Raw genomic sequence first — 25,148 nt, forward strand, 5'->3', positions numbered from 1 at the left:
AGAGCGAGGCTTGTTTCTGATAACTGCAGGTGATGGGATGTATGCACAGGTACTTCTATTATGCTAAGCTTTATAATTATGCAAATCCCAATAGATAAAGGCTTTTTTCCTGCTAAGAATCAGAGACCATTATTTGCACTTTACTACAGTGCATATAACCTGCTTTTATGGTTATTGGTTTTCCAGGGACTGCCAGAATTTGCTGAACTGCTTGTCAGAGCTATTGATGGCTCCTGGTAGAAGAGCTGTGGTGAAAGGTCAGGGGCAGACCTGTTTCTTGCTCACCCCAAAGCTGATATTTGCAGCTGTGTAGCCCAGATTAACAAAGGCACAATGAGCCTCAGCTGTTTAAGTCTCAGACCTCCTTATTTCCTTCGGGGAAGCCTGGTTTGTTGCAAAGACAGTAAACACCACTTCTATTTGATGAATATGACACTGCTGAGAGCATCATTACTAACTGCAGAAGGTCTTCAGCCTTACCCCCTACCAGGGATGTGCAGGGACTGTGTCACTGGGCACCAGAGGGGACCTTGGGCAATGGTCTCTTCTGAGAGGGCTCTCAGTAACCAATATACAGCAACGCAGGAGACGACTGGTGTCAAAACTTCTCTAATTTCGATAAGGAGGGTTACTTCTGAGTCCTCGTTTGCGTCTCCAGGGAAAATACCAGCTCCAGCTGCCACCAGGGGCTGCTGCATCAGCTGCAGGAATCACAGGCAGGTTTTCGGTCCTGACCATCCCCAAACAGGGCGACAAAAGCCTCCTCCAAGCGCTAGGGCTTTCTCAGCGTGCAGTTAAGTCCAAAAATTTCAATCCAAAATATTTCTAGATACTACTTTTCCAGTGTAGTATGGTCTGTACCCACCCCAGTTCTGCAGCCCGCTCTGGCTGAGCTAACGGTACGAAGTAAAGCAAGACCAACATTTCAAAGCTCCGCTTCCTCAAAAGGAATTTTTATCTGAGGCACTACATCATATGTACAGATTGAAACCACATTATCCTTATCAAAAGATGTCATTACCTTGAGTTCAGCTTTTCAGCCACAAGGATGTTCATTTTCCAAAGTCAATGAAGACAGTGAGACAAGAGATTTTACTTAAACTATATATTTTTACATAAAACAACTTTATGTTACAATAAAATCAGATAAAAATCACAAAGTTATATAAGTTCATAAAGAAAAAAATCAAGTTTTCCTTTCATATATATATAAAACCCAGCATTTACTGCTACTAGGAGTCTAAATGTTAACATTGACTGTCTATGGTCAATTTGAAAAGAAAAATAAAATAATAAAAGAAGAGGAAAGTATTTTTTCACAGCAGACAAAATGATGAGGTAAGAGATGTTTTTTTACAATGATCCAACTGTAGTAAACACTTCAGTTTTCATTAAACCATATACTAAATATAATAAACCCAAATAAAAATATGCATTTAGAGCACTGCAGTGTTTTCCCACAGTTGTATATCAACAAATTGTCAGTCATTCACTAAACTTTACTTGAAACAGTAAAAACAGGGTGTATGTTTATCTTTAGTACTAAAATCTCATAATCTAAATATTTTGGTATAGCAGACCACACTAAAACACTCTCGGAACTTTCAACTACAAGGGATATATTCATGTTAAAAATGATGTGCTTTGTTTGTCATTCATGATGGGTTTTATAGAACAGTAAGTTCATGATCACTATTAGGCAGTTAAATGAAAACATCTAAATGCTGCAAAATACTCTTTCATTGAGCATAGCTCCCTTTTCACATACCCGAGTTAATCAATGCACTGCAAACTTAGAAGTTTAGTTCACAAATCTTACATTATCAGTCTTTTATAGCTAGTATATGGCTAAATTAATTATTGCTGACCAGTGTTAAAGAAAAAAGAAACCAAACCCAAACCCAAACAAAACTACAACAGCAGACAGACTTTTCTCAAGTGCCTTTCTCTTAAGTGCCATATTATTAGGTAACTAAATGACCAGAAATGAAAAAGGAATCTATTTCAAAATGTGCATATAAAGTTTTTGGAGGTATAGGCACCTTCATCTGAAGACTGCATGTTTAGGCTATCTGTTAAAAAGAAAGAAAAAGAAAAAGAAAAAAAAAAAAAAAGAGCTAAGACAAAACACGGTAGAAAGTCAGACGGGCCGGCCAGCCGCCATGCCCAGGGACACGAGGCGAGCCCGCCCGGCCCAGCCCGCGGCCGGCAGGAGAGCCCTCCTGTGGGAAGCACCTTCGGCATATTTATCGTTCACCTCCTCACTCTCTATTTCACTTCACGTACCTTATAATTTACTGCAGAGAACAGCATTTAAGACACGCAAACTTTACGTAACTGTCAGGTTTATATTCTAATGAGGAGCCTAAAGCAGTGTCAGGCTCCCGGGGGCGCAGGATGTGTCTGGATTAAACGTCTTGTGGCTATGTATTGCTTTGCTTGACACACAGGTGCTCGCTGAACATGATCTATGGAAATAAAAATTACTTCAGGGTAGCTCTGTGCCTTACTGTTGCTAAATCGTGCCTAGAACCAGATCCCCCTCAGCCTGGGCATCCTCACTGCCCCCGAAAGCTGAACCTGCCCTTCTGCAAGGTCTCTGGTACTGCTCAGCCTGTGTAGGACGGCAAAAGCTTTTCCCATTTTTGACCTAAAGTGTCAGACCATAAACCAGCACTGCTCAGCTGCGTGGGGGGCCATTCACCTGCCATCCCTCACATCTGCGATATGCTGAGGACTTTTTGATATTTGCAGGCTTGGCAAGCCCAGAACTGCCCAGACAAAGGTGGATGAGCTGAGAGCTCAGCACGGCCACTCGACTCTTGGCACATGCACAGCTTGTGGGCAGAGCACTTCTTTCGCTGGAGCTTCTGCTGAAATGACTGTCAAAATTAGCTGCTGCTGTAGGATTTCCCCGTCCACCCCGTCCCTTGGGATTCAGCATCAGTCACACATTATGCTGAGCAGGACATCTCACCACGACAGTGGTTTTATTTTTGCTAATCCCCAGGCTCAGGAAGACAGCACTATATTCCTTACAAGCCACTGACGCTTCGAAGGGTTTCACAGAGATAACTATTCAGATAACTTTGTCTTGGTTGACGAAGAGCACGGCCAAGAAACTCCCACTACAAGGCGGGGACTAATGGGGAATTTTCCTTCAGTCATTTATGAAGCAGCCAAAGGTGGCAAAAATTAAGAGAGGCAAAATGAATGCTTAGATTAAAAAGCAATGCAAGAGGCGAGTGCAGAAGCCTGTGGACAATTTGTGCACTGCTGAGAGGGGAACAGGGGGTCTCCGTGCCCGCTGAGCCACCGTGCAAACACAGGATGAACGCACGACGAGCACTGACCTTAACAGCACAGGCGCTTCTGCTCCCGCTCTTTGCAAGCGATGGCAGTGGCCGGGACAGCAGGAGGAACAGCAGAAACCCTTCCGCTCTCCTTAATTCGCTGAGCAGCTTTAAAAAACATCCATCCTAAATCGCTCATGTAAAAATAAAATCAGGCGTTTGTCTAGAAACAAGGCATTGTCTAAAGAGCATTTGTTTTCTGGGCACAGATGCAGCCAGTGTAAAAGTGTTTGAACACTAGGATATAGTGAGAGGTGGCACTGAATTTCTTACAGAAAAGACAGTTTTCTTTCTGTGAGCTCCCTTAGTAAAGGAGACATCAATTATACATAGACAGAAAAACACTGGCAAGTACTAATTTTGCTGAAAATGCACTTTTAGGCCAAACAAAACTACTTGTGAATTTGAGTCAAAAGCAGCAAATACAGGTTCAGCGAAACAGGAAAAAAGCAAAATGTTAACCTGTTTTATTTGGGGGTGGGAAACAACGTATCAGTTTTTCATTTTGAAATAATTTATTCCAAAGGTGATACTAAGGTCATTTTCCAAAATGTGAAAAAACTTATCTAATGGAGCATTCTTTCCCTTTAAAAGTAATCATCTCCATGTATTTTTATGTCACTGAATGTTTTTAGGTTTTGTGCTAATACGAAGTAAAGCTGTTTATTTCCCATTTTGGCCACCAAAAAAAAAAAAACCCCAACAAACCACCACTATTCAGCAGCTCTAACACCAGCTCAAAGGAGCATTTCACTGGAAAGCCCAGAAGGCAATAAGGCACTCTCTGACCCTGTGTCACGAGAGGCCAGCACAGATTTTTTCCTTCCAGAGCCACCCACTTGCTCGCAGCCCTTCGCTGTGTTACCCCTGTTCCCCACTGATGCAGTTTGGGAGGAGAGGAGAAGCAGGATGAGCTGCCTGTTAAATGATGGTGTCTATCTGGCTTGCTATCAAATAAAAAGACTAAAAATGGAGATTATTTGCACAACCACACACGGTTTCTGACGTCATTTTCAGTTCGAGAAGTCTGATCTAACCCCACATTATGCAACTGTTGAATCTTCCACGCTGGCAAAGTCTAATTTTCACACGCCTACATGCTATGTACCTGATTTTTTATTTTTATTTTTAAATATCAACAGCCTAGAGCGATTTATTTTAAAGATACTTAAATGGTCATAATGGCTATGAAAGGTCCCAGCTTCACAACCATTCTTTGAAAGGAGTAAAAGCAAAAAATACACAAAGTTCAGTCTAAACAACAGGCATTGATGATAACACAACAGTGACAAATGAAATGAAAGCTCAAGGGACAATTGCAGAGAGAACCTGTCTCCAGCATGGGGATTATATAGATCCATGTGCAAAAAATATCCAATGCATGTTCATCTATAACCCACTTTTCCTTTAAAGATCACTTTTATAATTCAGATGTGCCAAGAAAAGAAAAAAGCCCCTAAATTAAAAAAAAAAAAAGAAAGAAAGAAAATAAAAACCAACAAAAAAAGCACTGCCATTTCATATTAGTCACTGCTGGAATGTACTAGTGTGATGCTTAACCAAGCTTTTGCCTGAATTAAGCAAACAAAAATGTCACCCAAACAAAAGTTCTTTCCTGAATTATTTCAGATCCCATGCAAACAGGCTCTCAAATCAGGTTATGGAGAGGAAGCTGCGGGCAGCCCTAGGGGCAAGAGCAAAACTTGGGCTCAGTTCTCCTCTCTGGCCCTTTTTACATCCCTGTCTGTGATGAACTGAACTTCCCCCTCGCTGGAGCCCAGCGTATGACCCTGCATTCCTCAAAACATATTTAGAGCTGCTGAATAATCAGTTTAAGAATACAAGAGCATGTCTGCCTTTTGAGTTGGGGTTTTTTTTGGACAGTCTAACTTGGAGACTAATTCCCACCCTACTGTCAAAGATACACGAGGTGAGAATGCAGAATTCATAGGAAAGGATTTTGATTTCATGTGGTCATGACCCTGCCAGTCTCCTGGGCAGAAACTTCCTTCTTAGCAACACCACTTCTAGTGACCTTATATTGCTCTTCAGATCAATATCTCCTCCTTCACTTCTGCAGAAGTTAATCAACAGTGATGAAGTTGCACAGAGCTGCATGCGCCCTGTATACAAACCAGCAACATGTTGCTTTTTGAAATAAATATCTGGCCCCAGGACTCAGGTGGGCATTTTTCAGAGGTGCACCTAATGATGCAACTACATGGGTTCAAAGCTGAAGGCCAAAGAGAGATGATCTTGCTATGCAAGAGAAGCTGCCCGCACCTACTGGGTAAGACTTGAAGAGCTGAAATTCATTTCTACATCACTGACTTTGTGCTGTACGGGTCCAGGCAAGCACATGCAACCTGTATCTGAGGTTATCTGCAATCCACTGGGTTCTTTTTTTTTGGTGAATCAGACCTGATTGACATGGTCCCTAAAGATACTGGTATCTGTGTGAAGTGATTCACTTGGCTGCAGCTCATCACAGGCACATTTCACTAACAGCAGGAGCTCCAGCTACTCTTCCCTCTGCTCCACCAAGGAATAAAAGTGAATGTTGCTAGGAGTGCTGATAGTCCGGACAAGAAAAAGACTTGTTTTCTGTTTCTATGGTTGCAACAGCCCTTAAGAAAGATATAAATTTCCCTGCAACAACTGACTGCATATTCATTTTAAGGTAGATCTAGTTCCAGATTCCTGAGACAGAACTCTCTACCTGTTCCCAACCCCACGAAGCCAGAGCAGCAATACAGAAAGTTTCTAATCTCAACAGAATTCAGTGAGCAGCACGACTGGTTTGGAAAATAAACAAAAAAAAAAAAAAAGAAAAAACCCCCAATAAACCAAAAAAAACCACAGCAAATTTTCAATTTTCAGCCTCTATGTACAAAAACAATGCAAACAAGTGGAACATTCTAGTTATATTTTGTAAAACACACGTTTGGGATCAACAAAACAGCAAACAATCATACCCTAGATTACAAAAAAAATCTATTGCCATCTAGTTGTCAACCCCAAGTTTAGACAGTCCTTGTCGGAAATCATGTAATTCATCTATCTTCCCGTCTAGTACATCTAAAAAATTCTTTAATTCAGTTTTAAGGTTGGTCTGCCTATGTTTGCTCTCTTCGACTTCTGTCCTTAGCGTTCTGACTTTCTCTTCAAGATCTTTGTTCTTTTTCTCAGCAGCCTTAAAGACAAAAGAGACAATAAGATGAATCATAAAGAAGAAGGATGAACAGCATTTAATAGGGTAAAGCAACAAATGGCAGCTGGGCTGTAAAAGTTTGCTTTGACTTCTGCAAACTGATCAAGAGAAGCACCTCTGAGAGCAAGTGACACGTGCTAGTCAGATTAAAAGGAAAGCAAGCTCGTGCAAGGAAGGACACAGATTAACTGGAAAAGACGCTTTACATCAGATTTTGTCACTTGGCTGGTATCTTAAAATTCAGCTGGATTTAAACCATGCACTGTGCATATATTTCTGTCATCGCTACTGCTGCAGAATTAGACACTGTGCCACCAATTACATGCAGAATTATCTACGGTGAAAAATAAGCTTAGAAAATATCGCCTGAGGCATAATATTGCTTTATTCAGCACTTTTGGATTTATTGGTTTATTTTTTTAAAGTTCCACTTCGTGTGAGAACACAGGCAAGGAACAGGGAAGCCACATAACACTTCCCTTGCTGCAGTTCGTTCTGTTATTTTCCCTCTCATTAGCTCTTCTGCCTATTGTTCTCCATTTCATGCGCGTAAGCACATGCTGCTTCTCACCAAACCCCATAGAAAACATACACTACCACAGTGAATCAAACAAAATTCTTATTTTAACCATTTTCAGCACCTGCACTCCTCAGCAGCCTTCTAAATTATTTTAGACTATCAAAGTGATGGCTTATTTGATTGATCAGATTTTATTTCATCGATGAGACTGCTTATATTTGTTCTCTTTTCACGTGTGGCTTCATTGCATTTAACAAGCCCTGGCTTTAAGAAGGGATGCCGTGGGGCAGGGCTCCCGCAGCCCACGCAGCTCTGCTCCCAGCGAGCATCTCCGGGGAGAGGAGCCACATGTGTCAAACCGAGGCACGGCGAGAAGCGCTTTGCTGGGAAGGGATGACACAGCATGTAAATGCATCCTTGGGTGAACTTTTTTCCCTGGCTGAGCGTAGCTACATTCATCTGCTTTTTTCCAAAAAGCCTTCCCTGCTGCCATCGTGGCCACCAGCCACAGCTCTGGAGGGATGCTCGACACACGTGGCTGCAGTGCGGCTCCGCGAGCCCAGAGCAGCACAAATATGGGATACGGGGTAGCCCAGAATCTGCAGGAGATGGACGCAACATGATCCCAGGCAAACCAATTTCTGCAAACAGCAAGGCAAAGAACTGGAGCTATTTAATTACTCCTGTGCTGGGGAGGGCACAGTGTATTTTGCATGTGATAAACATTTTTTTTTTTTTTTACAAATTGGAGCTCTTTTGCCTTCAAACACTGAAGTCTGAACAGAGAAAAGCATACAGTTATGAGAATGAAAATAAATGTATAAACTATTTTAAAATTAATTTTGTTGCTAAACCGTACCTGTAATTGTTGAGATACAGATTCACATTCTGACATAAGCTGTGGTATAATTTCACCCTGCTTCCGCAACTCTTCCAGTTCCTTTGAAAATATAAAAGGAAAAAAATGAATGCAAGCTTCAATTTAAAACATAATGAAAATTTCAGACTCTGAAATGACTTTGCATATTTTATTGTATTCTGCACAGTATTTGGATGTTAAATAATCAAAACAGCATGTCTGCATTCCAAAATACGTGCTAACTTTCTACTAGAATACATTTTTGCACTATATATTTGACTTCGTATTTCTAAACCAGTGTAAACCAATCTCTAGCATGAATGCCATTAATTATATTAATGAAATCTTAACCTAAAACACATACTCATGCAAAAGATATATTCAATAAAAGAGAAATCTGAAGGGTTGCAATGCTACAAGAAATTTATAGATGGTAGCAAAGAGCACACTAGACATTAATTTTCAATGATATATGGCAGCAAAAAAAGGCCAATGGCACTGTGAGCTGAATATATAGAGGCATCACTACAGAGCACAGCTGTAACAAGCACAAAATTTGTATTCGGTTCTGGCATTGCTACCAAAACTGAGAGGAGTAGCTGAAAGGAGTTCGTGACAAGAGCCATGTGACTTGCTAGGAGATCATGATGGACATTAAGAGAGCTGAACGAATTAACACCACAAACGAACGCCATCAACGCGGGTAGTAGCGAAAGACTCAAAGAAAGACGGTGCATTTTGCAGAAGGATTGTCAGAGCATCTGAAGAGCACATTTGCAGGTCCAAGAGAAACTCTGTGCTTTGAAGAGAGCACAAGAGCCTCCTCCAGAAACTGCCCGTGTAGGTGACAGTCTTAACGGTAAAGAGCGGTATATCCCCCTGAGCTGTACTGACATGGGACAGCAAATCCAGTCCTATCCAAAAGGCAGATTTCTTGGCTACAAAACGTGATTTCTTCCCTAACAGGTGAACTCAGAGCACAATACGAATGTAACAGAATCTGTAAGTCAAGCTCTTCCACAGAATGAGACAATGATGTTTTTTTCTCAAGTCACCCTCATTCCCATGTATATAGACCTGTATATACATAAATAATGCCTGAGGGTTCACATCCCAAAACATAAATATATTATAAAATATATACTTACTATATACATATATACACATGCTACTATACTGTATACCTACTATATATAGTATAATACGGTGTATGTATATTTATATACATATTATATATATGACATATGGCATATATAAAAATATAAATATTTCACTAGATAGCTCTGCCCTGACTCCCATGTCTTTAAATTTCTCTCTCCCTCATGAAGAGGATATCAGCAGCTCCTCTTACTCGGCAACGTCTGTGAGCAGACTTCACGCTGGTTTGAATTGCAAACCACGAAAGGTTACTTCTGGGTGACTTAGACCTAATCAAGAACCTGCTAATGTAAGTGTGCAGTTTGAAAACAAGTTAGTATCTTGCCAGCGTAAATGGAAGATAGGCATGTAATATTCACAAGTCGATCAATTTTCTGGTTCATTTAGTACCATAAAAATGTGAATCTTGAGGGAAACACTAGCAGAGAATAAGGGTTATCATACATGCTATTACCACAGAAAGGTTGGGAAGAAAGCATGACATTTTCCTTTGAAATATGGGGCTGAAAAACCTATTATATTTATAACAGTGCATCAAAATCCATCTCCCTAAACTATTTCCTTGTGCCATCTTAAATCCCCTTAACAGCACTGCTTTTAAGAGGACCAGCAGAGATGCTGTAATGGCACATGGCAAACTTTACTGCACTTGCTGACAGCTTTTTCTCTTCAGCCAGCACAGAGCATTTGGTCACTGTAATGAAGGAAAAAAACAAGGATCCTCTTATTTTCCCCACTCGTCAGGGGCTCCAAGCCATCAACATCATTCTCCTTAGAAAAATGACCACCCTGTGTGTCAAAAATGACAAACTGGGGTACTGTGAATGAATCTGAATTTCTCACTCCTGGTGTTAGTCTTGACATCACAGGGAGACTGTAAAACGGCAAAGCTGAATCCTACGAGCCACTTGGATAAAGAGACAAGACTTATTACACAAATGCAATTTACTGTGTAAATAGTGTGTTTTAATGATGGTCCTGATGGCTGTGGGAATTCAGGACATGGGGACTGGCAACTGAAACTCTGTTCTCAGCATAGGTCTGCCTGGCTTTGGGCAACTTGTTTCACTGCTCCAGCTCTTCTATTAGCAGTAAAGTGTTGTATACATAAAAGTATCACGTTTGTTAACCACCGACAAACTAAAGCGTGCTGCCATGGCGCATAACACATCACAAAACTGAGACTGAGGAACTCTATCAAACTACTGCTAAAGAGCTGTATATGGAAAATCTAGAAATGGGTGACATCCTGAGACACTGGGCTTCTTCTGGTTGTACGTGAGCCAGTCCATAAATCTACACCCCAAGTGAGAAGCAGCCAGAGCCATTCCAACTCTAAAGAATGTAATTTCTGTGCTCGGGGCACTTACCAGCTCCTTGTCCTGAAGCTCTGTTTCCAGTTCCTGGAGACGTCTACTCAGCTGTGCATTTCTTTCCTTCTCTTTATTTATTTCATTGCACTGTTCCTCCAGTTCTTCAATCTTTAAGAAACGTCAGATATTAAATTTTTCGAATTTCTGGAAATGTGGGTCAGACCATGGCTGATGTAAAGCGGCATTGCTCCACTGAGCAGAGGGAAGCACTGACAATTTTAATTCATCATAGATCTATTTCCTAGATCATAGCACTTGATTCACTGCAACAAAATTATCACTTCTTTCCTTAAAAAGAGCTAATTTACACATTCACTAGGAAGCCCCAGGACTATGTTTATTCTCTCTTGCACAGTATCTCATATAATTACTCTAGAATGCACAAAACACCGAGCTGCTAAAATAAGTGGGGCTGGGGATAAAATCTGCAATTCACTTCTATGAAACCAACATAAGACTGTAAGGGATGGGTTTTCTTAACGCGCCAAGGAGAAGAAATCTCTCCAGCGTTCCCAGCTTTGCCTCCTCAGGGGGTGCTTATTATTCTAGCTGAAGTGCGAGGGACACGAGATCAGAACTTTGGGGCGAGAACCAGTTCAGAGCAATGTGTACCGGTTTGTTCTCTCACCCCAGGAGGTGCTTTGCTCTCTCCACACCTCCCCTTGCCAGCTCTGGACTCAGCTCCCCAGAGATGCACTTCCCACAGGCCGACGGTCCAGCTCATTAAAGTATGTATTTTAATTCTCAGCTTCGTATTGCTTTGGGATTATAGCTTCCCTCATTTGAAGGTAGAGCAATATGCAAAAAATTCTGACCCAGTTAATAAAGAAGGAACTTCCCAGGGTGCAGCAGTGGTGCAGCATGAGCGTCAATCAAGGAACCTACTTGGGGAAAAGCTCAGAACAACCTCTCTATATAGAAAAAGACAGTGCATTACACAGACAGCATTGCTGCACAGCCTGGCTGGTCACCAGTATGACAACTTTGCAGCTGTAGAAAGGCAGTGTCTTGATGATCTCTTCATATCTAGGCTACAGCTGCTGAGATGTGGCATGTTTTATCGGTTAATGTTAATGAGAACTTTTCCCTGCAACAGTACAGGAGAGTAAAAAAGGGCGCTGTAAATCAGGCTATTTTCTTATACTCTTCCAGTCTCTCACTTTCCCCTGTCCAAAAGAGACTGGATGTAGGAACCCAGATCACGTAACAACTAATACTAACGTGTTAACTTAGCATCAGTTAATATAGCTCTGGTTTGATCTATCTGAACTATCACTGTGCACACCTAAAATACAGGCAAATAGATAGAGAGTATCTGCCTGGGGAAAAGGTTGCTCCACACAGAATTCTAGTGTCGACAGACAACCCAGGCCACCTCCAACACTGAAATACTATTTGCAGCCTACTGACATACAAAAAGATATGAAATTCCTTCTCCTCTTTGAAAGCAAACCCTAAACAACAACGACAAGATCTTCACCAGATTGGTACAATCTGATCTCTATACCAAATGTCTCAGTGATCCATCTAAGCGAGCAGGGAAAGGGTCCAGCTTTTCCAGAGACATTTAAGATGAACAGAGTGCCCTGTGAGTGGCACTCATGGAAACCAAGCTTCCCTGTCCTCAGCTTGGTGCCAACACTGTATGGGGCTGTTACAGATATTAATAGCATTGTGGTATTTGAGGGACAGTACCAATGACTACTCTAAACTGAGCCTTTAAAAAGTTAAACTTCTCAACTGTTCTCTGCTGTAGCTGCTGCTCACCCTCGGTCTTACACTACTGAGAAACCTTGTGCTCAGTAATGGCGGGGAAACGGTTTTTGACGAAGTCTCTTTGTAGGTTTCTGGACGAGATGTGCCCAGCGTTAGTGCTGAAGGATCCAGCTCACAGCCTGCAGTGCTGACGATGTAACTCGTGTCCTCATTCCCTGCCTGCCATTGGGATTTACTTCTAGTACTGAGTAGTTCCCAGCTTGGTTTTCTGTGGGTAACCAGGCCATAACCTTGCCTTCTGCTCATTCAGCGTCTGGCAGTATTCAAGTGAGCTTTGAAAGGGATATGCAATAGTATCCCCACTTTAAAAATCTATCTGTTTTATCATCCCAGCCAGCAACCCCTGCCGACACCAAGTCTCTCAAATCAAGAGGCAGGGAGCTTCACGTGATGTGGCAGCACCAGTCCTCCCACTGATCCCCAGCCCTTTGAACTTCCCTGCCCGCTGGGTACAGAGGGAACCAGCTGCCTTAACCCTCCCGTCCACCTCCCTTTCAAAGACAAAATCCACCTCCTAACACACACAAAGATAAAGCAGCAGAAATGCAAGAGAAAGAGCAATGGCAGGAGCAGCTAGCTGGAAGAGTCGGCTCTCCTGCGGGTATGTTCTTCTGCTACCTTGCTCCTGAGCTGGTCGTTCTCCTCCTTGCAGGCTGAGAACTGCTTCTTCCAGTGCTCGATGCTGGCTGCGGACTCCTGCAGCGCTGTGGTCAGCCTGGCGTTGCTCTCCCGCAGCGTCTGCAGCTCCGTCTCCCACTTCTTCACATTGGACGAACTGAGAAAAACCAGGGTGCCATTAGGTGCCTTCACCTTATAATCCTGTCTGTCATTAATCTTCACCTGACTGCAAACTCATCCACCCATGGTGCGTGTTTACCAATGAGTTGTTTTAACATCAAGCTTACTCAGAGGTAGGTACTTGCCCCGGCCATCGCCTGCCTAAGGAGAAGAAAAGCCATAATTTGACCATCTCTGCCAAAACAAAAGGATCTATCAACTCCAGCAACAGCAACCTGTGCCTCTGGAGCAGAAGTCCTGTCGTCCAAGGAGGCTGTAGGGTCAAGCTGACAGCTGGGATCTCCCCTGTTTGCAAGGAGGGGTTTTCCTCCAAGGAATGCATGGTCCATGCTGCCTCCAGCGCAGCTGGGCCTGGCTGAGCACCCGCTGTGGGGCAGGACTGGGGATGTGGTGCCCGTGTAGCTACAAAGCCACTCTACACATTTGCAGATGGTACAATAATTCAGAATTCCCCTCTGCTCTGCCCTGGTGAGACCTCATCTGGAATATTGTGTCCAGTTCTGGGCCCCTCAGTTCAAGAAGGACAGGGAACTGCTGGAGAGAGTCCAGCGCAGGGCAACGAAGATGATTAAGGGAGCGGAGCATCTCCCTTATGAGGAAAGGCTGAGGGAGCTGGAGCTCTTTAGCTTGGAGAAGAGGAGACTGAGGGGTGACCTCATTAATGTTTATAAATATATAAAGGGTGGGTGTCACGAGGATGGAACCAGGCTCTTCTCGGTGACAACCAACGATAGGACAAGGGGTAATGGGTTCAAGCTGGAACACAAGAGGTTCCACTTAAATTTGAGAAGAAACTTCTTCTCAGTGAGGGTAACAGAACACTGGAACAGGCTGCCCAGGGAGGCTGTGGAGTCTCCTTCTCTGGAGACATTCAAAACCCGCCTGGACGCCTTCCTGTGTAACCTCATCTGGGTGTTCCTGCTCTGGCGGGGGGATTGGACTGGATGAGCTTTTGAGGTCCCTTCCAATCCCTAACATTCTGTGATTCCGTGTGATTCTGTGATTCTGTGAGAACAGAAGATGTCAGGGGGTTGACACTATCTGTATTTTAAATTTTTTTAATCCTCACCTTTAAATATAAAAGTGTTACGTAATGCTGAAGAACTAAACTACTCATTCCCCAAAGCTTCAAGCTGCAGCGTAGAGCACAAGATTCGAGGGTGAATGGAAGAAAGGCTTTGAAACTCCCTACATGCTACTTGCCCGTGGAGGTGTCTTCGGCAGGAGGAACGAGCAAACATTATGATTTAAAATAGGTTACACTATCGAAATGTCAATAAAGAGAGATGATGTACTGCAAATATAATACACACAACCTCAGAACTGCTCACTGGGCAATGCTGCTTTATGGTACTGCTGCCTTATTTTTTAAATAGCTTTTTAAGAGTAGCTTGATCCTGTTAGATTTTCTTTCCATTCACGGATACATTCACATGCAAGAGGCAGACAAAGCAAGATCCCAGTAGAGAATTATTCTATTTTAATGTAATAAGTTTGCATATTCCAATGCCTGGATTTTCACTGCGGCTGCAAATTACTCTTCTCAGCATTTTCGAATAATCTATCAAAGCAAATAGCGAAAAATCTGACTTTGAGGGGCATTGCCCACAGCTTTAGAAACATCCCCCTAAGACTCCTAAGCAGCTCGATGAAATTATATTTCTCCCTTCAACTTTTTATGGTTGAGTTCATTCCCTTTTATAATTTTAAATATCCGTATCTCTTTTCATCAAAGTAAATGTAGCAATCTCAAAGAGGAAGAAGATTGGCTTCACATGTTATCAGTAGCAATTGCTCCCCCATGGCTCTAATGTTATTTCTGTAGCTCTAAAACTTAACAAACGGAAGTGGCTATAAGACTTGGTATCAGTAGAGTAAAAAAGATCTTATTTCATCATGAACAAGATTGGGAAAGAGCTAAATGGTAAATATCTCTCAACTGGATACCAGGAGGTACTTGCTAAAATCTGCTCATTCATCCATTCTGCTGCATCATTTTAAATTAATGCAATTACATTTTAATAATTTCTGCTAATACCATTAGCCATCAGATAATTACAGCATGCTATTCCAGTGCAATTTAGGTATTAAAAGAACTTCACCTTTGAGCTAGAGCAATTTTTAATTTATCATTCTCAGACTTGAGATGTGCCTCCGCAGGACCACCGTGTGATGCCTTCTCATCATCTGTCCCATTCACACTAGATGCTCGAGTGGAAGATGGTGTTTCACGTCCAGATTCCTGCAGCACAACACACAAATGAACACTGGGCATCTCCTGCAACATCACAACACCAATTTCTTTGTAATCTTGTTCTCACACCAGCCTGCTGAGACCTAGGCTATGTATGTTCTCCTGGCAGAACTGTGGTAACAAAGACATACCCTTTACATCTTGGCTGCAAAGCTGGTCTGTTTAAAAAGAATAAAAAATGATGATTATACACAAAATGGGAGTTTAAAGTGTTCAAAAAATTTTTAAAGTGTTTAAACTGTCAAGGCTTGTGTTTTCTAAAGGTTGTTCATTTTTTTAGGATAATGAAACAATAAAATGCAACTGGAAGCACACAAAATCCAAACCAAAAGTCAAAAATAGAAGATACTGCTCCTCCAAAGAGAAACCATTAATACACTGCTTGGTGCTGATCACCAACAGAGAACGACTAAAGGGAACCATAAAGGGCACAAACAAAGTCTTTAAAAAATGAATATCCAAAGTCAGGCTCTGAGACCGATACCTGTGGACTCCACAAAGGGAGTTAGTTGCAAGACTAAGGAGCATTCAGCAATTTTTTTCTGATCATGCATCTGAATTTCTCTCTGACCAAAATTCATCTAACTTTTCTCCAAACATCTGCCCATGCCAAAATCACCTGCTGAACCGGGTTTATTCTTACCCAGTGCAATGTGTATGAAATTACAATCATATACATAGAGAGTGGGACAACACTTAATATCCTCAGTCTGTAAGAAACCCAGATCTCCCTGGACACAGAGGCACTTGGCTGTATCGAGATGTGCTGTCTAGAAAAGTGTATTGTACAAATACGCCACAGGAGCTGCTTCCACCCACCCACAGAAGCTCTGCCTCTGTTCCCTGACTCACACCAAGGCAAAAAAACGCTCTGGCCACACAGTCAGTCTCTCCATTGGCAAAGTGAACTACAAAATTAGATTAGCCAGATGACAAAAAGAAGAATCATCTCGATGAATCTCATTTACTGTCTGCTGGAGCACCACACTGACTTACCTTCCAGTGACCCGAAGTATGTGTAACAGTACAAATCAAAGGATATAGAGCTTTCCCTGTTATTAAAAAGTTATAACAGCTCGATAACTGCTGAAAAAAAATTAGATGTAAATGAAGGCAAAGAGCATGGTTGGATGAAAAATGTTCCTCTGACAATGTTAATGTCCAGCAGCTGACAATTACCTTCGGCAATCTTCATTTTATATACTTTAAGCTTGCTGCCAGAAGCTGGTATGGTCCATTAAAGACTTAACTTTAAATTATTTATCCTGTATGCACACAGGTATTAAAGCTAAATTACAAACCTGGGAATGATTGCTTGAGGTCTCAATTTTCTCTTGAGATCTGTCTCTTGCTAGTTTGGCAGCTTCTTTTACTTCTTGGAATTTCTCTGCAAACTGGAAAAAGCATGAAAAATATTTATTTATTATTTATAATCTATTAAACTGTTCAGATTACTATATTTATATGGTTCATAGATCTCCAAAAGTGAACAACTAGTGTTGATAATTTAATTTTTTTGGCAAGAAAAAACATTTTAATTCTTTGGCAGGAAGGTTCTTTCAAAAGGAATGGGGGTGTTTCTAAAAGAGGGACATCTCTGTAGCTCTGGCTGATCATAGTAAAAATCCATGGAGAAAAAAAAGAGCTACTAGTGTCTTCTGGTTTGAATTGGTTTTGTTTATTTCCTTCCCCTCCTGTTTCGTTCCATGTTGACAATCTATAAAGTTGAAAGTATGAAAGACATATGTTTGGATAAAAATGTTATCAATGTCTTCTACTCCTAAGAGCAAGTCAAGTACATTAATGAATGCAAATGAGCTCACGAGACATCTGCAGGATGTGAGCGAGGGATCATCAAGACATAGAAAAAAGGAGAAAAAGGTAGATCTGAATGTACGATGGGGCCATATGAAAACACAGCTTTTCTCATCTCATTTTCTTATTACTGGCAAAAATAAAGGCAGAAGACTTCAGAGAAAGGCTTGAATGCTTCATATAAGAGGATTCTATCAAACTGGGGGAGGCAGGGAAAAGATAAAGGTGGAAAGTAATGATCCCGAGCTCTGCAAGTTGCTGTAGGACATTCGCTCCAAAGTCATTCTGGCACTCTAGAAATACAAGTATTATCGTAGCCAGTCAGCGTTGCAGGGCTTAAAGCACCTTAAAGAGTGTTTAAAGTTTTAAAAGGAGGATTGTAAAGATGGAAGGAAAGGCATACTTCATAATTTATTTTTAAATTAAGATCTATCCAGTGTAAGAATGGGTAACTTTGTATTTCTGCTAAAGCAGTTGGTCTTGCTTGCCTGTGCTTTGAGAAAGTTGAAATACTAGAAAGACATATTAAAAGCAAAAATATAAATAGAGGTATTTTATTGCACGGTATGTGAAAATAAAAGGATTGCCATTATTTCCTCCGATAATTCGGAACACTTACAACAAAAACTGTAAATAAAAGCATGAAAAAGTGATTACATGTTATAATCAAGGAATGGGCAGAATCATTATCCACTTACTAATCGTTTCTTGTTTCTTGTAGATTTACAGCAAGTATTTAGCATGTTCTCTTTCAGTAAAATACTGGGACTATAAAGATGGATAAAGCAAATCTTCTCCAACTGGTCTAAAAGAAATCTGGATTTATATGTGGAGGCACCTGTGTTTTGTACTACACACACAAATGGAAATTTCCAACGAACACACATACATCATTCATAAATCCCACGGACATGCACATTCTCAAACCCAAATGAAATTTCAGATGTAGACTACAGTCTGTGACAATGCTTATGAATGAAGATGGAACTCTCAAATCCAGCTGTTTTCTATACAACAGCTGAAATTGCATATGCAAGTATGTGCTCTCGGATGGCAGCGGTTGCTATCTGATGGCGTGTGCAGTCATTACATGCACAAATGACCTGATTACCTTTGTAGCACTATAGAGATCATTAGGAACAACTAAATTACATTTTCGCCTTAAATGATTTAACTCCAGCTTTACACAAGACATATCTCCTCCTTAAAACGGCTATTAATGAACACGTTATTTCTAAAATATTGTATCAACAGTAAGTTCTACACTTGGTTTTCTTGCAAATAGTAAAGGGGTTGTTTGAGTCTCTTTTACAATAAATCTTTATGAGCAAGTATGAAATATTTATGAGGGTTCTTCATGGACTATTTGAAATATGAAAAGACAAAAAAAATTGGAAGCGATCTATCAAATTTTATTTTTGCAGATATCTTCATAAAGCACACAGGAGACTGCTGTGGAAAATTATGTGAACTGAGAAGTAAAGGACGCTATTCCACATTTCCATATTAAAATGTATATGACTGAGCAAAGCTAATCTTCGATATAAAACTAATAATGATCTCATTTGCACAATAAGGTTCAATCATGTCTCTAGTTTACTGACACATGTATTTAACATATTTGCTTTTAGAAACAAGAACCAATAACTCAGTTTTTCACCATCTTAGTGAGAGATCTTTGGCTTTAAGAGTCAAAATATTATCCTTCATTTTCATCTTTGCTACAAGCTTAAAGATGGCTGTAACAGAAGTGGTGGTGAAAGACTGTCTCTGGTTTTTGTTTACCCCGCACACTTGGAAACAGTCAGTCCATAAAGAGTTCTGCTGCTGCTTCTTTTTTTTATTCTTAGCTAATTAATACCTGCTAGATTTTACTAACAGTCTATTTTTGAGAGCTACAGAGGATCACTTGGCTTGTTATGAAATTAAAGCCTTTCACTTGATTAGTCTTCTGAGTGCAGCGAAATAGCGGTGACAGCCCAAACTTGCGCAGCATCACCAACACTAATTGCTACAGCAGCAGCACAGGCGCTGCCGCAGATACCGAGACGCTGAGGTCGGGTCTGGGAGTGACAGCACGGCCACAGCGTCTGATCCCTGGCAGAAAGCACAGAGATGCTTTCTCTCCCATCACTGATTTCTTCCGTCCCAAACATAAATAAGTGTCAAATAATTGATACTACAAAATCATGTGTGACCAAGATCTAAGTTGACTTGGAGCTGTCAAACCATTGCAAAGACAGAGAGTGGTTTTAAAATGTGAAATTCCTAGTTAGAAAGTAAAGCAATCTTCTATTTAGTAAAGAAAAACTTGGTAAATGTGTCTTGAGGGGCAATGCATGTATAAATATCTAAAACAAATAAAAAAAGTCATCATGCCCCTTCTCCATACATCCCGGCTCCCTTCATCTTCTCTTTCCTCCACCCTTGTCCTTGGGCAGACAAAGTGTCACAAAATTAGCAAAACAAAAGACTGGAGTAGGAGAAACGCCAACTAAACACCACTCCAATCATGGATTATACAACGTGTCTTCCCGAGCCGCAGGAAGCTGTGAGACCAAGCTGCAGTATGGAAAAGACTTGCTGCTACCAACACTTGAGAAGCCTTTTCGTCTGCAGCCCAGGAGCCCTGTTTGATTATGGGTCTTGGCCAGTGAAATTTAATGGGGACTCAAGGATGCTACTCTGCATTGCACAAATTATTTAAAGGCTGTTCAAATCTGCAGCCAGTTTGTCACCTCAAGAAATATATATATATATTTAAACAAACCTTCTTAACATTTGATATATTAAAAAGCATTACTCTGTATGTGTAAATTCTAAACTCCTGATCTGGCACGATATTTTACATCTCCTACTGACAAATTGTGCCAGTGTCAGATGAAGCAGCTGCTCCCACCCAACACAGCCTCATAAATACTTCATCGCCCTCCCGGTTTGCAGAGGGCTGGGTGATGCGATGGTCCTGCTGTGCCATGACCCACAACGCACGTGTGGTTTTGCCACCACGGTTTCTCTGGATGAGCCCTCAGTACCAGGCAGATCGGCAGCAAACAAGACTATTTACTGCAGAAAGCAGCTGGTAATTTGCCCCAGCACAGCCAGTGCGCTGCCAGCACCGAAGCCAGTCGGATGGGGGCTGTGCTGGGGGCAGCGGCAGGTTCTGCTCCCAGATTTCTTCCCTGCAACACAGTGCCAGGCAGATAGCACACATACAGTGCCCATGCATGCACAGAAATAAAAGCCCGGTGCTCCCCAGATGCTGGATGCAGTTGCTTTATGATGTGCAAGGTTTGAGTTTACTGGGTTTCTCACCATGTAAGTTCATCCCTATGCCCTTGACTACCTGCAGCTCCTCAGGTACCACATCTATGTCGAAGCGGCTTGAATGACAGCAGAAATTGTATTTAACTGCTTCATGTGCAAAACACATCACTCCCTTTACCGCACCAGACCTGCCTTTTCATCACACCCAGACACACGATTAATTCTCTTTTGACTCCTGTTTTGATTTGGCTGTAGCAACGTTTGAATAATGTCTTGAGACATTTTTGTGGCACAGGGTGGGAAGGGGGAAAGGAGGGTCAGCAAGTCTTGCAAGAGGGGAAAAGGACGCTGAGTAGGACATTAACTTTAAGCCCTGGGATTCTCCCAATCAATGTGAATGGTAATTAGGTTACTAGGTCAGTGAATGCAGTTTTCATTAATGGCTCATGTTTAATTTGAACTGCTTTTCCCTATAGTACGGATTGATGCTTAAGTATCTCAAGAGAAGCAAGGCATTAGAAAGAGGCAATACCTTTTATTAGGCCAACCAATCTACTTAAAAATGCAGACATTTTTAGGCATGCTAACCTCTTCTCATGTCTCATTATTATTCATCGCTTTCAGTAGACATGTTTCAGATTTATTAATTAGTTAATTTGTTTATTTAGAGCCAGGGTTATTGATCTCTGGTTTAGACGAGTTTTAGTGTGTCTTTCCAGTTCCTGACTAAAAGCTTCAATTATTTTCACTAAAAGTGGCAAGCTTTAGTTTATATCCTTTATAACAGTATAATGATGTCAACATAAAATGAAACTTGATTTTACTATTCCCAATACATTTATACATCTGTAATCTCTCCACCATCTCTGATCTTTCGTACTAATGGTTCAATAATTAAACTGAGGAGCATGGATGATAAGGGATATCTTTGTCCCATTACTTTCTGTGGGGCTATTAAACCAGGTTTTCTACCATTTTCTAGCTAGATGACTGTCAGGTTTGTTTTTTATTAATAGATCATCTCAAGGCATTTTTACAAGTGCTTGCCTTAAGCCCCCCTTCAGTATTCTGACTGGAAAGAGACTTTCTGCTGATTTGGAAAGCTTTTCCTGCAAGGAGAAGGCCGTGTTATTGCCAATGGGTTCTTCAGCAGACACTGCAGCACAAACAGATGTGCAAACCAATCTGGAGAGAAACACGGCTGGTGCCAAGAGCCCTGTGCCCACACGACATGTTTTTAAGATTGGGTCTAGTCTGGGCACATGAATATTGAAGAGCTGCTTTCTGATACCAGCAGTATATTTATTCTAAGTACGTGTTTGGACAATTTTGGAGAATATGGTAATATCTCTCTGATTAGGGTGCAAGAACTCCAAATATACCTCGTGCCCTGGTGCACCTCTTGTCTCCTGAGCAGCCTTGGCACCACCTGCTCCACGCAGCGCCTGGTGCACACGTAACCCCAGCCAGCACTGAGGTACCACGCGGTCACCTGTCATGTTGCAAAGGTCCGACTTCAGTAACCTGGGATTAAAAATTACTATCCAAAGGTGCTAATTCTTTCATTTGGTGTCCAAAGGTTTCATGGCATTATGCTTATTTGTTACTCAAAATAACCTATTCCCCTAGGTCCACTTTAATCCTCTCATATTCCCATACTACTCATTTAGCTATTACGAATACCTCTTTACCTCTTTGGAGAATATGCATAGGTGAAAATGAGCAGTCCTCTACACTTGATTAAGCATCGTAAAACATAATCAGCACCAGCACCTCATTTTTAAAAAAAAACAGTTTTGCATGTGATTAGGTGGGTGGCCTTAGCATCCCAGAAGAACACACTATTGCCATGGCACCCTTATGGACATCCCAAGTCCAAGAATAACTTAATGTGAAAAGTAAAATATGCATTATCTTTAAGAAATAGTTGAAAAAAGTGCAAGCCTCTGGAAATTGCAAAATCTCAGTAAGACTGTCTTAGTAAAATAAATTCCTATAACAATTCAGTTGATGGAAAGGTCCTCCTTCCATTGCCATGGTCTGCCTTTGCTATTTTAGCCACTACGAGAAACATCTTGTTCTCCTGATTCTTTTCATATCAAAGCACTCAAGAGGACAGCAACACGAGAGACCACGTGCCGTGCCCAAGGACACAATATTGAGATAACTGACAAAGCCCAGTGCCAAGTAGTCATGCTTCAAGTGTCAGCTATGTGTTAGATAAGTAGGGGTTTTTTACTACATGAACAAACAAACATTTCGGCTGCTCGATGAGCACTTGGCAGGACCACTAATCTAATGACAGAAGGTGTATTTTAAACGACTGGTAATTCACGACAAGAGGCAGTTCTAGACTTGGCAATCCTGCTGTCGCAGCCAGTCCCTGGTCCAGGGAAGTGTTGCATTAATACCAAACCCACATTTGAGGTGCAGCTCTGCCAGCAAACCTGGTGACAGAGCTCCCCAGCCACTCGTCCCTGGTTTCTGGCATGACTCACCGCCTCCCCCTCAGGTCTGCGATAAAACCACTTTGGGTCAGGGCTGCAAAACACATCACTGAGCTGAACTGCCAAAAACGCAGAGTTATTTTAACCCAGATCAGTTTATCAGGCCTTGTAGGGCACAGCCCCACCACCAGTGGTACCTGCAAACCTCGGCTAGCTGACAACAGCAGGGAGTCATCAAAAGGCACATTTCTGAGGCTGGGACAGCAGCTCTCTTCCTTCAGACACACGAGGCAGCGGCAGCCCTAATGCCAACAGTCCTGGCATGGCAGCGGTCCCCTTTGCTTTTGGTGCCGCTTTCAGCTGAAATGAGCACATAGGCCAGGAAGATGCCAAAAACTACTACAGAGTTCATTTTGTTTACGTAAACATCTAAACCCACAAATGCTTTCAGCTCCTCTGGGTAAGACACTGTCAAGATCACCTTGCTAGTACCATCACCAGCAGTTAGATTGAATTTATAAGTTTGACCATAAAGTTTGCAACACTGTCTGCTTCTGCATATACAGACACTAGGTGATTACAGGAGATGGGCAACTTGCACAGATGACGAGGACTTGCAGAAGCATGCAGTTCGGAAGAGGACGGATGGATATAGACAATTCCAAACTAGTGAAAAACAAGATAGGCTTTGCAGAAAGTCAGTGAGCCCCGGTACCTTTGTCAGCTGCTGCTCGGAGGGAAAGCCCAAACCAAACACAGTGTTTGCTCTGCTGTCCGCCCACTGGCCGAACTTCTGCGATGTTTTCGTGAAGGTCATGTTTGGTGTGATTGTGCTGTTTATGATCACCTGTTTAAAACCAGATCAAAAAAGAATTAAAAAGTAGAAGCCACATCGGAAATGCATATCCTAGCAACAATATCACCCAAAGCAATTAGCAGTCTAAACTGGGAAATTGGTGTATTCAGAAGACTTTTTCCCCAAACAAAACAGTTTCTATCTTATCTTACTTCATGCAGGAACTTTGATGTTTTGTCTCCTTTTTCCAAAGCACTATCACAGTCCTGCAGTCAAACTCCCGCTGCAGGAACGTCACTGAACTCAAAGCAACAGCAGGGACAGGAGATATAAAATTACCCTGGCAGAAATGCAGATGCAAAATCCTCTTTTTTTCAGCATCACAAAGGCACACGGCTACTCCCACTGCCCCGCCAGGCACCTGGGATGGCCCGAGGCCTACAAGCGGGGCGGCCACCAGCAACACCTGCCCTCAGACTAGAAGAGCAAAGGGAGATTTCTGCATTGCTCCATTTGGCTTCGGGCCTCCACAAGTAGGATGCTAGAGACACGTTAGACATTAAAAACAAACAAAAAAACACACAAGGAGAAACTGATAGCTTAATAGTGAGTTTAACCTGGGAGGGTGAAGCGTATCACCAACAACGCACATGCAGTATCAAACGTGGGTGTCAAGAGGAATATTCTGCCGCCTTACACAAGTTAACTAATATCTGCTTCACCACCAGCAATCTTGAAAGCAATAGTGGTTCTTGTAATTAAAGAAATAGCCAACGGGAGGAAGGCTGTTCGGATGAGGTCTCTAAGGAACTTAGTGGAACAATCATAAAATGTAATCTTGCAAAAAGGAATGAGATATATGTTAGTTCATTATCAAAAATCTTAACTTTATTTTCAAGATACATCATTATATGAGTCTAGAGACTCCTTCCCCTGGAAATTAATTCATGTACAATGTTCTTCCTGCTAACAGAATAGGAGCTTTCTTAAGTAATGCATACCATTATTTCCAATATGCAAATTATACAGTAATTAAGCCAAATCTGTGGGACAGTTTAACTGACATGATCAGGAAGTATCCTGGCAACATCATTTACTATGTATTCCAAGTAGCTTTTTTTCCTAAGCTATTGTTTGCATTTAGCAAAAAATCTGAATTAAATTTACCAAAGACCTTTACTCGCCCCTGTCCCCTCCCCGATGTCTGACCTCTGTGCTGATGCTTTGATTTTCTTTCACAGCAATTGCTCAGCTTCAGTGGTTCCCTCTTTTTGCACCATCTCTTTCAAACAAACATACAATTTTCTGCCATTTCCTCCCACTTCCTACCACTGAAAGTTTCACCAAAAGGATAAAACCAGAGAAGGGCCAGGTGGCTGGTACCCCTGAAATTGTTTTTTGCATGGGAATCAGGAGGGCTGGAAACTGGGAGAGGTGACTGCAACCAGTGCTGGCCAACACACACCACACAGACATCAGCTTTCAGGGGCAAAAATATTTTTTAATAGCTGGTTGACCGGC

At 41.7% G+C, this 25,148-nt stretch overlaps 1 protein-coding gene across 1 annotated transcript in view; it reads right to left on the reverse strand.

Annotated features, from left to right (window-relative positions):
* Positions 1 to 1,159: 1,159 nt before the first annotated feature.
* The window catches only part of HOMER2 (homer scaffold protein 2), a 63,022-nt gene continuing 39,033 nt past the window's right edge, over positions 1,160 to 25,148 (reverse strand). Inside the window, exons 3-9 of the mRNA XM_065641478.1 lie at positions 23,547 to 23,678; positions 16,604 to 16,696; positions 15,151 to 15,290; positions 12,869 to 13,025; positions 10,472 to 10,582; positions 7,944 to 8,024; positions 1,160 to 6,546 (exon numbers count right to left, since the gene is read on the reverse strand). Of these exons, the coding sequence (XP_065497550.1) occupies positions 6,358 to 6,546; positions 7,944 to 8,024; positions 10,472 to 10,582; positions 12,869 to 13,025; positions 15,151 to 15,290; positions 16,604 to 16,696; positions 23,547 to 23,678 (903 nt within the window). The 3' untranslated portion in view covers positions 1,160 to 6,357. The remainder of the gene's footprint in view (positions 6,547 to 7,943; positions 8,025 to 10,471; positions 10,583 to 12,868; positions 13,026 to 15,150; positions 15,291 to 16,603; positions 16,697 to 23,546; positions 23,679 to 25,148) is intronic.

Source organism: Caloenas nicobarica, chromosome 10, assembly GCF_036013445.1.
Source record: "Caloenas nicobarica isolate bCalNic1 chromosome 10, bCalNic1.hap1, whole genome shotgun sequence".
NCBI lineage: Eukaryota > Metazoa > Chordata > Aves > Columbiformes > Columbidae > Caloenas > Caloenas nicobarica.